A 13059-nucleotide genomic window follows, 5' to 3' on the forward strand; every position below is an offset into this window, starting at 1 on the left:
TTGGATATTGATGTTGGGGTTTTTTTCCCTTATATTAACGCTCATAACTTCATTTTTTATTGAAATTAATCAAGCATTATTGCAAGCATTGAAATATCTGTCTTTTTGAAATACCAATCTTTTCTGCACAGGTGAGCTGCTGTGGTGTGAGAACCTGCTTGAAAATATGTGCTTGAAAATATTTTGTGCTTGAAAAATTTTATGTGCTTTAAAATATTTTGTGTTTCTTACCATCCAGTTAGAAAAACCTAAAAATTGCCTTTTTCTTTGACCCTGTTGAAGTTATAGCGAGCTGTCAATGCCAAAAAAATTCTTAATTTGCTGCACTTGTAGTTTCAGGACTGATAATAGGTGCAGATGAATTGTGGAAATCAATCCCCCAGTCAGCCTGGCAAAACTTTCTCCATGTGTTCAGCTGTGTGATAATGTGGGTTCCTGCACCCCAGACCCTTTTATTGGAATTGTGCTTGATGTGAGGGGCACAGACTTATCTGAAATGGTCAAAATTTCATCCTCCTACTATTGATGAGTGCCTTGCAAGGGGTAGGGCTTGTCCACACAACCTGGAGGTAAAATGGAAAAAAAAAAAAAGGTAAAAGAGAACCAGAAAACCTTGATGAGCTGATGCTTTGTACACTGCCTGCTGCTTTGGGTTTCTGCTGGACCATCTTTATTTAGCAAAACAAAAAAAATCCCAAATCCAACCAACAAATAAAACACGCCAAAATAATATCACCACCAAAAAAAAAAAGTTAAGCTTGTGTTAGTTATAAATTAGCTCCAAGATAAATCCCTGCCACTGTTTCTTGTCCATGGGTTTTGTCAAGAACCCTATTTCTGTGTTTGTCATGAGACTCCTGTGAAATAAATTTTGAAGTGGTGCAGTAGCTGTCACTTCCTTACCCTTTGGTGACTATTCAGTGAATGAAATAATTTTAGGAAACCACTTCTTTGAACGTGTGTGGAGGTGATATTTTCTACTAGGGTATGTGCAGTTGGAAAAATGGCAGTTCCTGGTTACTGTGTTTATGTCCTGTGGGCTCCTAGAGGGCACTAATACCATCAAATTTCATGGCTTGCTCTGTCTGTGGCACATAATTACACAGTTACACATTACTCAGCCACTGCTGGACAGCCAAGCTCTTGGTTATGGCTGGTCCAAGAGCAAACCGTTTATTTCTTTTGCAAACATTATTTAAAAAAAAAAAAAAAAAAAAGAAAAATTAAAATTTCTCCCCTCTTTTCCAAGGGAAGCCATTAGCAGCTCTGTCAGTAGGCCAGCACAGGAGGAATCCAAACACAGGAAAAGTGCAGGGGAGGTGAGGGCAGGAGCAGGATGCAATGCTTCAGTGAGAGGGTTTGGTTTGCATTAGTGCCTCTGGCCAGGGCCACAAAACAAGCAGGTTTATTTTAACAACATGAAAATAAATGAACCTGATTTCATCAAAAACGTTTTTGTAATAGGTCACTGACCCACAAGTACTCATGGAAAAACAAATTTGGGTCTCATTTATGCAGACAAGAGGTTCTGTAACCACAGGAATCCTGGGCTTCCTAAAGCAGTGGTGACAGAGCAAGGGGGACAAGGACACCTCCACTGCCCTGAGCCAGAACTCCCTTGGAAAAGCTGATCAGCCCTGGACATTGCATCACAGCTTTTAAAATTATTCTTTTCTGTGCCTTGTTTGTCTGATTTTAGCAGTTTTTTTTATACTTGGTGAAGATTTATGAGGGTATTTGTTTAAGCAAAACACTTCAGGATTTAGCAGTCATTTCTTCCAGATCTGTAGGAAATGCTTAAGTGTCTGTGTTACTGTTGGGTAAGAACTGCTGCATCAGTGGTCTGGAATTATTTGGGTGAACTTTATTTAGCTTAAATAATTTCATCAAAAGGGTTTTGCTGCTTTGAGCTTCCTCATATTAGAAGGATTATGCTGCTTGCTGTCCCAGAAATACCATAAGTGTTGGCTGAATTTCATGCTGTGGAGCACAGCAATCCTTAAATAATCCTGCTCCTGAGTGAAACATGATGAATTCAAAGCACTTAACCTCCTTTTGTTCTTGGAGAATACATGAATATGTAGGTCTTGAGGTCTCTCTGCCATGGAGCAGATCAGTACAGTCTTGACTTTGATTTTTTGTGGCACAACTCCATTTTGGCTGTGTCTGTTGAACTGGAGCTCCCCTCAAGCTGCACCTCCCTTCCACATGGAACACAACAAATCAATCCATGCTGGTTTATAGTTATCTTCATGTTGGTGTCATGCTCTCAGTCTTTGGAGATAATCTCTTCTCTGGATCTTTCTGCTTGGGTCAAGGTGTTCTAGTATGAGGATCCCAAAAAAAAGAGAGGAATTGAGGGTTCAAGCAGGTGTTGTGGATGTTCCATGTACATTTTCATATTTGTATTTCATGACTGAGTGGAATAGATGTCCTGTAGTGTGTCAGGAATGCAGGAGAGAAATGGGAGCTGCTGGATGCTGATACACCTCAGAACAGCTGACCCCTGCATTTGAAAACCTTCTGGGAAAGCAGAAGTGGATCAGAGGAATTATCACAGAAACTCGGAGCTCTCAGCTTTTAGGCAAGGTAGATTTTGTGCCTGATAACCTTTGTGTCTTCCTCAGGAGATGCTGAGTTGTGACAGGTGATTCCAGGGCTGGCAGAGCAGTTGGGGGCTGTTTCTGTTTGAGCTCTTTGAGTAGGGCAATACCTTATTGGTATTGGCTTTTTGCTTGTCATGTTGGACTCAAGTGTGCAGCGTGCTCTTGGTGTCACTCCATCCTTTCCTCATTCCATTCAATTGGCTTGGGAGGATGGAGCCTTTTTAAAGCATCCAGTGTGAGATGATCCTGCAATTCTTCATTTTCGCCTGGTTCTGCTTGGCACAGATCCCTGGGAGAAGGAGCTCCAGAGTGCCCTGAGCATTCCTTACTATATATGGGTGGTGTGGGGAGCAGGGCTGGTGCTGCCTTATCCAAACAGGAACAGGGTTCTGTTCCTTCTGCTAGAAAGGACAAGAAGAGTTGTACTTAGAAGTTTTCACAGCAATTTCTGACTTCTAGAAATAATATAAACTTTTAAGGCTTGTTAATAGGGACAGTGTAGCTTGGAGATGTGAATGCTAAAATTTTTTTTTCCTTTCTTCATAGACTTTCAGCTCTGAGCTGCAGAGATTACTCACTAGTGTTAAAAAATGGTTTAGTCATGTCTATGATACTTTGATGAATATTAAAAGTTATGGACATTTAGGGGTACTCCAGCAGATTATGTTTCTTGGATTATGTTCCTGTTCTTTTCACAATAATCAGTGGAGTAATGAAAAAGTAACCCTGTTTCTATCATTCTGTATGAGTGCTTAAAGTTACACAGTGTGAGTTCCTAATTTTTTTCTGATTTGAAATAGGAAACTTTCTAAAACTTGTCAGAAATTGAGAAGCAACTTCAGCAGAGACCCTCTCTGCTTGAGGGTTTATGGATCAATCTTTTTTGGCTTCTTTGAATGATAGTTAAAAGAAATTGTTGATTTTTGTACATTAGTCTTCTGCAGATAAGTATAAGCTACTATAGTGCATGTTTGTGGCTCAGTAGTTGTGTAAACTTGCTGCTGTGTTGAGAGACTGGGCATGCACCTCTGCTTGCCTCTTCTGCATTTAGAGGATTTTCTTGCTGTTGCTGTTTTCATTAATGAACATTCTGACACATGTCTTTATTCTTATCTTCACTTAGGTTGATAATAAGGTTTCTCTCCATTTCTGTATCACTTTAGGGCATTGATGGCAGTTTTTGATGATCACAAGAATGCAGTTAGGATGTTTTTGTTTCTTCACGTTGGTTTTCGGACAAGTTGAAATTTAAATCTGTTCCTCCTGCTTCCCTTGCCAGTGTTGGTAGTTTGCTCCTAGCCAGGGACCATCTGTGTAGTTCTGTCCTCTCTCCTAATGTCAGGATATTTTCATATGAGGAGATACTTTGGAAAGAAAAAAAAAGAAAAGATGGATTCTAGTATTGAAAGCTATGAAGTGTTACAGAGGCACAGTTCCTGTGCTGCTGAAATGCACAGACATGTACTCTGCACTTCTGAGGAGGGGAGCTAATCTTTCTCAGTCTAATGAGAAGTTGGTAATAAAGGTTATTACTTGTGACAGCTTTGAAAATGTGAGCCAGGACCACCCAGCCTGCTAAATTTGTAATAAGGGATCTCAAAGTTATAACTATTATAAACAGTTTTCCTTCAAAAAATGGTCCCTTAGCAACTTGCAGTGGTATCTCTCCCAGGTTTTTTGTAAAAGCTTCTGAAATAACACATCATGTGGATGAAGAAGTTCATTTATCCCACACCATAATCCTGTAATATGGTTGTTCTGGGCTTCCTCAGAGTGCCCTTATTGAAATTCCATTATAGATCGTCTGGCTTTATTTCCTAGGGCAGTAATATAAAGAGGTGATGACAGAAAGTAATGGATAAGGTTGACTTTTTTTACTGGGTGCTGCATCTTGACTGTTTTTCCTTACCAAGAGGAAGTGATATGGAGCAAAGGAGAAGTTACATTAACGATCACTACGGATTTCTTGACTCTAATAGGATTTTCTGGTGAAACCATTGCAGGCAGTTGGCTGTGCTCCTGTTCCTGCTTCCCAAGCCAGTGCTTCCAAAGAAAAACTTAGTTACTCCTTGGAGTTCAGTAACTCCTGTCTTTCTATTTCAGTCTTTTATGCATTAAGTCATTTTTATTGCTTATTGGTTCTGCCCAAGCTTGTGATGTAACCACTTCTTCCTTAAGTAACTTGTAGGAACTCTTTTAACTGCATCCTGTTCCCTGAGCCACATCTCCAAGGATGATGGAGCCATACATCTCTTGACAACAAAGGAGAAAAAGGGACCTTGCTTAGTGCCAAAAGGGAGACCCAGATGTGCTGAGTGTGAAATAAAATAAATGGCCAAGCTGGGGAGTGAACCCAAAGTTACTTGGATAATTTCTGGATATGAAAGGCTGAAGTAGCAGGACTGTTGCTTTAAAGCTACCCATTAAAAATGTAAAACCACTGTAGTTTTTATTTTTCTGTTGGAGAATGAACTGTGTAATAGACAGCAGTGTGAATATGGATGTTAAACTTGAAAGTTGTTGAACTTGTGTGGAAAGGAACTGAGTGCTCCTCACTTCATGAAAAATATTAAGTGCTTTGATCTGGGTCAAAGCTGGCAATGCTCAGCAGAAAGGCAGACAGGATTTGGAGGCTGATGGGTATCACACATTTGTGGGGTTACAAGCAAGTAATTGCTCTATTTGGAGACAATAATAAAACTGTCAGGTTTAAGTCAGAGCCTATGTATCACCTTAAACTTCTGGGTGAAATATGTTCACTAATGCTAGTATAGTACTGCAAGATATTTTAAATGAAAAACAAAGATGTGCCGAAGAGATTTTTGCTGTGAGATTATCTAGCAGAGTCAGACCCTTTGCTTTTTCCTCCATAGCTGTGTAAATGTGGTGATTTCTGCTCAGGCCCTGAATATTTGCAGTTTGCCTGAGCTAACTCATGTTACGGTATTCAAAATTTTCAAACCGAGTCAGTGGCATAATGAGAAATCAAATTGCATTGGAAAACTGCACAGTTTGCCCAGTTTGAATAAATGATACTTGCATTGCTTTTACTTTGGGCTTTCATCTTGATTCCATTGTCCCTGGGAAGCAGGCAAGTCTCACTTTGAAGGAGGAAATTTCTTGTGGAGTGAATGGGCATCAGCTCACTGAAACTTTGCAGAAAAGGAGGTTTGGGTTTTCTCTGATTTGTTTCTTACTCAGAGTAAAACTGTCCTGAAGCTGGGAGAACAGAGCATGAAGCTGATAATACTCAGTCTCAAAATGTCTTAGAAGTATCTCAATATATCTCAAAAATATCTTAAACTGTATAATCTACAATTATATTTGGTGTGATCTGTAAATGTTGCTTCTCAGACCCTCTCCTTGTACAACTTGGATATAAACGAGTGAGAAGTCAAGGATTGTGATTGCACTGAAGCTTTTTCATATTATCCCAACTAATTGTATAAGAAATGCATAAGTATGATATTTTAGATGTTCTTTTTATCTGTTTATTTGATTTCTGAGCCCTGAAATTCTTCTGAACCTTCTAAATCTTTGCTCTGGTGATATTAGCCCTGAGAAGGAAAGGAGGTTCTGCTGTGAGGGGTGGAACACTGCAGGATTCTTGGAATGTCTTCTCCTTCTTTTGCAGTAGCAAAGAATCTGGTTTAGATTCTTCTTGCAAAAAGATTAAAATAGCTGCAAGTTGAGCAATGCTCTCGTTCTGCTTCCATATGCATTTTGTTCTATTCCATCTACGCTGATCATGCCTTCAGTAGAGATTAAATTTAGCTCCTCTCTGCTCTTATTGTGAGTGGAGCTCTGCGAGACAACAGAACCAGGATTGGATGTGACCCTTCCAGTGGTGTGAGTGTGAGGGATGCAGCTGAAATCAGTCCCCACAGAAAGTTTCTCCTGCAGGAAATGATGACCTCTGCCTTCAGAAAAAATAGACTTTTTTTCCAATTTTGAGGCTTTTTACTTACCCAGAAGTTATCCAGAAGAAAACTAATAAGCCACAAATATAATTAATATTAAAAAGTGTAGGTCTTTTTCTCCATTTGTTTCAGAGAATGATCCTGAGAAACATCTTCAATCTGGTAGCATTCTTTCCAGGCTTCAATGGTTGTTTTTCACTCTGTGTTTTTAATAATCAGGGGAATCTTAATAGTTAAGTTTCTCTCCTATCCCAGCTTCAGACAGAGGAAGGAATATGATTAGCCTGGTTGGAGCCAGGAAGGCAGGAATTTCACAGTTAATAACTTCTCCATTGTTTTTTTAAGGGCCCTTGATATTCTGTGATTGACACTGGGGTTGTTTCCCTCTCCCCCTTTGCCTTCAGGACACAGGAACCCCCAGGTGGGCAGCAGGGCAGAACCTGGCACTTGTTTATTATATATGCGAGCAAAATGGCTTGGGGAGGTGAGAGGAAGTGTTGGAACACTGTTTGATGCTGTGTGGGGCTGCTCTAAAGAAAACAGAATAAACCAGAGGGCAGCATTGCATGGATGGACTTAAAAAGGTCACAAATTCTGTAAGTCTGCATTTTAGGCCATTGGAGTTCTAAAGAAAGAAAATGCAGTTTGTAACAGGATAAGGCTGTGAAGTACAGACATTTATGTACTAATTTTATGTGAGAAGTCAACATCCAGTATCAAGAATTAGTAAGCAGCCATTCTTAAGAGTGTGCCAGTGATACACAATAATTTCAGAAGCAGCAATATTTGACTTTTGCACCGAATTCCTGCAGACAGAAGTATGGGCTTTTAGCTTTTACCCTTTACAGCTCCCTAAACATGTTCCAGCAGCACCAGGGTGGCTCTGAGCCCTGTGATAGAGCAGAGTCCTGCTGTGGTGGCTCCATGGAGGGGATGGATGGCTCCTGGACACCCTTGGCTTGCACATCGAGAGCTTTGTGTGTGCTTTTGGTGCCTGGTCAGCTCTGTTGGGTCACTTTTGGGGACCTGAGGAGCAGACTAACGTAACAGAACATGCCAAGTTCTGTTTCCTGTGCATAGCAGTGGTTAAAGGAGCCTGGAAGATGGAGGAGCTGTGGTGTGTGGAGATTGTTGACTGCACAGCCAGCATGTGTCTAATCAGAGTTAATAAATTTGACTCAATGCAGGTATTGCCAGAGCTGATATGACTCCTGGAGAGCCTCTCTGCACAGTTCTTCAGCTTCCAGGAGGTTTATTAGTCTGGGCTCCATGCTGTGCACATCCAGAGCTGCCTCTGATCCAGCACTGCAGCCAGTCTGTTCCTTCATCCAATGATTATGCATCATCCTGCCCAGTGCTCCAAATTCCCCGAATACTTTGCAGGTCTTATGAGCTGTAAAGCATCCAGTTTGGGATACACTGGAGGCTGAGCAGCTGCTTTCCCATCCAGCAGTCCCAGGTCACATAATGTGGAGCAGATCCTGGCTGGCTCTGCCCCAGGTTCCTCCCTGCCCTGGGTGCTGGATGGTGCTGTGTGTGCACACACATCCTGGCTCAGGGCTGCTGTGCTCCCAGCCTGAGGGAAGAGCCCAGTTCCAAGGGTTTCTTTTTGTGCTGCATCCCAAATGGCGTTCCTAGTCTGAACAGTCCCAAGAATTTTGTTTGATAATTACATTTTTTTTTAAATTACAGTCTACTGTTCAGATTCACAGAGCTGATCTGACATTGCTCCATGATGTAGCCAGTTACAGCTGCAAAACTGGCTTGGATTTAAATTCATTTTCCAGGTATGACCTGATGTTGTTTCTATTTTAAGTCACTAATTTAAAATCAGGAATATCTATATTTGTTAATAACGCACAGTCCCAGGAACAGCATCCACAGAATCATTTTACAAAACTCTGACTCATTTTGTTTGTGAACTTTTTGCAGACTATTTTTACTTCACTGTTGTATTGCTTCACCATTTCCAAGATACTTGTTACAAAATCAAAAGTGTGACGGTGTTCACAGGGGTCTTAGGGTGAGGGAAGAGATGAGGATCTGACTCCATGTTTCAGAAGGCTTGATTTATTATTTTATGATATATATTACATTAAAACTATACTAAAAGAATAGAAGACAGGATTTCATCAGAAGGCTGGCTAAGAATAGAAAAGAAGGAATGATAACAAAGGTTTGTGGCTTGGACAGAGAGCCTGAGCCAGCTGACTGTGATTGGCCATTAATTACAAACAGCCACATGAGACCAATCCCAGATGCACCTGTTGCATTCCACAGCAGCAGATAACCATTGTTTACATTTTGTTCTTGAGGCCTCTCAGCTTGTCAGGAGGAAAAATCCTAAGGAAAGGATTTTTCATAAAGTGTGTCAGTGACACAAAATTGGTGCTGTGATTAAATCTGGACAGGTAGCAGGATTTAGATCAATGCAGTAATGGGATGGGGACAGCTCTGGGCAAGCAGGGGTGTTTCTGTTCCTCTCTGGGATCATTGGGTGTGGAGGGGCTGCAGACCCCCAGTGTGCCCAGCACACCTCCATCCCTGTGCTGGCATTGCCAAGGTTTGCTCCACCTTGCACTGGAATTTTCCCTCTCTGTCCTAGAACTGACACTGAAAGGTGAGGATAAACCCCAGTTCTTGTCAAATGATGTGTTAGGAATCTTCCACTGCATTTCATCCGTGTTTGGCACCTCTTTGTCAAACCAGAGGAAACGCTGCTTACAAATGGCCGTCCAGAACATTTGGTCTTTACATTAAATAATCTTTAAACATGTCTCTGTCTCTTTCTTTGGAATTTAAAAACATCCTGTCTGGTACTTTGATACTTCTGTATTGAGGAGTTTCTTAATGGCCTTTCTCCCAAGTCCAGGAAGAGAAATAAGAGGTGTAATTGGGATTTTTTCCTAGGCTATTGGTGGCTTTCTGGCACATAATAAATAGGAGCATGTTAAATGTATCCTACATCAAATATGTCTAAGTTTCTATGAGGTGATCTTGTCTTATATTTCAGTAGGTATTGCAGTAGAAGTTATAATACAGTAGGTGATGTTCAACAGAAACAACTCCCTGTTCACTCCCACAGCTCCCCTGAGAACCCAACTATGAATAAAATGACTTTTGGAGGAAGTTTAAACTTGAAATAAATCTTAGGAAGTGGTGGAAGGTTTGGAGAGTCCCATAGCTTGAAACAAGACATGCACAGACACTTGTCTTCAGGTGCTTGGTGCTACATTAATGTGCTTCATTATCAATTAGTAACATAACCCGGGATTAGAGAGCTGCAAATTCTGGTTTGTGGCAGAAATAGATGATGAACACAAAAATTCCTCACCTGGAGCTTCTGGAGGATGGAATCTGTGCAAGAGCACTGACCAGCAGTGCTGGGGAACTTTGAAAATCCAGTTTACATAAGTTAAAGGCAGAATTTCATTGAGTTCTTGGCCTTGATACACAAATTCAGTTTGCTTTCTACTGCAGTGTAAAAAGCATTTCATTTAATACAATACAATATTAAAAATATTAAGTACATTTAGACCCATACAAAATGTTTAGTGCTAGTGAAGGGCAGCTCACAGTGTGAGCTCTGCAAGGGTCCTTGTGTGGATGTTACTTCATATAATGTTTGAAAGAAAGTCAGTATGGAAGTTGAGATATTAAAATTAAGAGAGTTAAAAAGGGCAGCTGAGAACTTGGTCCATTTGCTATCACAGTTAGGAGAGTGTTGGCCCATATAAATAATAGGAAATAATATAAAATGCTCAATCTTCTGGATTAATTTGATAGTAAATGAAAGAAAAACCCTTGATGTTAGGCTTTTTTCCCCCTCTGGGTTGTTTGTGTCACTGGAAGTTGTAAATGTTTCACTTCTCAGTGAAACGTTTACTAACCTGGAAATACAATTTCTTGTTACTACATATATTTTTGTGTCTGCTTGTTGTTGTGAAACCTCCTGCTCTATAAATTGAATCTGATTTTGATTAGCTTCTTTGGTTTAGAACAATAAACATAAGCTCAGCATTTGTGAAATCCTTGCAAGTAGAGAAAAGAATAACCTTGAACATATTCCTGGGATGTTTCTTTGAGATGAGTCAGATGACTTTGGGTTGACAGTGCATAATTATGTGTACATTGTAAGATCTGAAATGATAATCAGACACAGGAATAAACATTTCACACCGTGTGTAAGAGACGTATATTTCACTGGCACTCTCACATTTTGGATGATAAATAAGTTGGTTTTGTTCAGTATGTCTCAATGACTCGTGCTGGCCTTGGTGAAGGAGGATGGATGAGGAGTGCTAAGCCCTGAATAAGTATTTTTCTTTCTTATATTTCATTCTGTTATTCTAAAAGATAAACATGATTAACCAAAGCAATGATTCTGATGAGGGCTAAGTAGCACATTGCCATCAACCTTGAATTAAATAAGATGGTTTACTTAAGTATGAAATTGTAAAATGTCACATGGGTGTAAGGGAAACCAGTTTCAAATCTTCCCATGTATTTTCTCAGATGCAAAACTAGCATCTCTCATATTCTTTAGAGGTTTATTTGCTGTTTTGTCCATTTATCTCATAAATGTCATTGAGTATTTGGTAGAAGCTGCAGGATGTAACTTCAGCAGATCCAAATACTGGTTCTCATGTGGTGTGTGTAATGCACAGTGCTCGGGCTCTGGGAGCCTGCAGACGCAGCCTTTGATCTGTTCTAGGTGTCAGAAAGAGAAGTTGAAATTCCCCTCTCCTCCATCACCCCTTTGTCTCACAAGACACGTTCATATGGTGGCCATGTGAAAACTCTGCCATATGAAACCCCACAATGTTAGTTTGATCTCAGGAAAGCCTTTCAATTCCAAAAATTCTTGAATTCTGATAGTGAGATTACTCAGCATGCCAGAGAAGTGAAAAGCAGATATGGGGTGCTAAGCAGCAGAGGGTTTATAAAAGCTCCAGGAGTCTTTGGAGATCAAAACTTCAGCAGAAATGGAGCTGCTATCAAAGTTAACCTGAAGGTGGATTGGGAACAAAGGGGGCACAAAGCTCTGATATGAATTTCGAGAACAGCTCAGCTTCCCCTTTATGCAGTGGAGATTGATTGTAATTAGCTCAGGTGAACTCATTTTGCAAATAGCATTCGTTAGGGCTGTGAGAGCAGGTGAGTGTGTCCATTGAAAAAGAATTGAAGAACAGGATTGTGTCTTGAAGCAGAAGTTCTTGCAGATTTTGCAGGGCTGTCACACATTTTATGGAGAGGAGGCTCATGCTTTTTATAGTTACAGGGCTGGAATAGCTTGGAATAGTTGTTTGCTAAAAACTGGCAAGTTGTCACCAGAGTAAAAACTTGTGTAGTGAGTGAGTAAAAGGGACTAATGTATAAACACTAATCTGTTCTCTAAAATGTTCCTGGAAGAATCTTCAGGATTAATATTCTATTTCAAATCACCATGTAGTCATCTGGTTACCCATATGTTCATATTTTCTACAACAGTGCTCAGGTTTTCCAAGTGAAGTTTCAAGAAAATTCTTTTAAAAAAGCAATTATGTATACTACAGAAATAATAGCTAATCTGGGAATAATCTTGGTTGGTCAAGTTACTGAATTTACTGTGCCTACATTTATTGAAGAAGAATGAAAATCCAGATTCCTGCCAGTAGCTGTTCCTGAAGCAGTGTATGATTCTCAGTAGGCATCCAGAGGAAAATTTAAAAGTTATGTTTTTGTACTCATCCATATTAAAACTTTGTGGTGCCTGTCCTTGACTCCCCACCTCGTGCACGTGGGCAGGTGGTCTACAAGTGACACAGTTTGGCTCCTGTATGAATAAAATGCTCAAGGAATCCAATGGCAAATTCATAGCATGAGGTTTAATGCAATGGGAGCTTCATGTGTTTATGCACAATAGAATAAACTTCTTCAATTGGAAGATAATCTAATCTTTTTTTTTTTTTTATTCTGATTATAACTCTTTAGGCGTCTGAACAAGAATAAACTGCAAGTTCTTCCCGAGCTGCTTTTCCAGAACACACAGAAGTTAACTAGGCTGTAAGTATAACCTGATTTACTTTCCTGTGGTGTGTTTCTATTTTCTGTTCCTTATTGTGCAGATTCACATGTTTGTGTTTTGACTGCGGCGAGAGGTTTAATTTCTGTGATATTAAACTGCCACTTAGTGAGGGTTTTTTAGGGGATGTGTTATGTTTGCTTGTGTGTAGCTGTAATTTGGTAGAGCATAAATATCAGAGGGAAGAGAAACCACAGAATTTTTGTGTTCCTCATCCATTCACCAGGATGACGTCAAGGTGACTTATTTTGAATTCTCTCTGTAGAGCTACAGAAACCATAGAAAGTGTCAGGTTCACATATCTGGTTCAGGCTAGAGGTCCACAAAGTGCATATACTGATTTTATTTTAAAAATAAGTACTTATACTTATTTTAAAATAATGGAGGTGGCTACAAATTCTTTAGTTTGGAAAATTATCTTTTCAAGTGAGTCAGGCTTTGCCAGATAGACCAGCAAAGTTATGGCTGC

General features: G+C 40.0%; 1 protein-coding gene across 4 annotated transcripts in view; it reads left to right on the forward strand.

Annotated features, from left to right (window-relative positions):
• Positions 1-13059, forward strand: part of SLIT3 (slit guidance ligand 3) — a 491085-nt gene that overhangs the window by 32964 nt on the left and 445062 nt on the right. For all 4 annotated transcript variants that reach the window (XM_063168563.1, XM_063168565.1, XM_063168564.1 and 1 more), the window contains one exon: positions 12500-12571. In XM_063168563.1, coding sequence (XP_063024633.1) covers positions 12500-12571 — 72 coding nt within the window. The remainder of the gene's footprint in view (positions 1-12499; positions 12572-13059) is intronic.

The sequence above is a fragment of the Melospiza melodia genome, chromosome 14 (genome assembly GCF_035770615.1).
Source record: "Melospiza melodia melodia isolate bMelMel2 chromosome 14, bMelMel2.pri, whole genome shotgun sequence".
Taxonomy (NCBI): Eukaryota; Metazoa; Chordata; class Aves; order Passeriformes; family Passerellidae; genus Melospiza; species Melospiza melodia.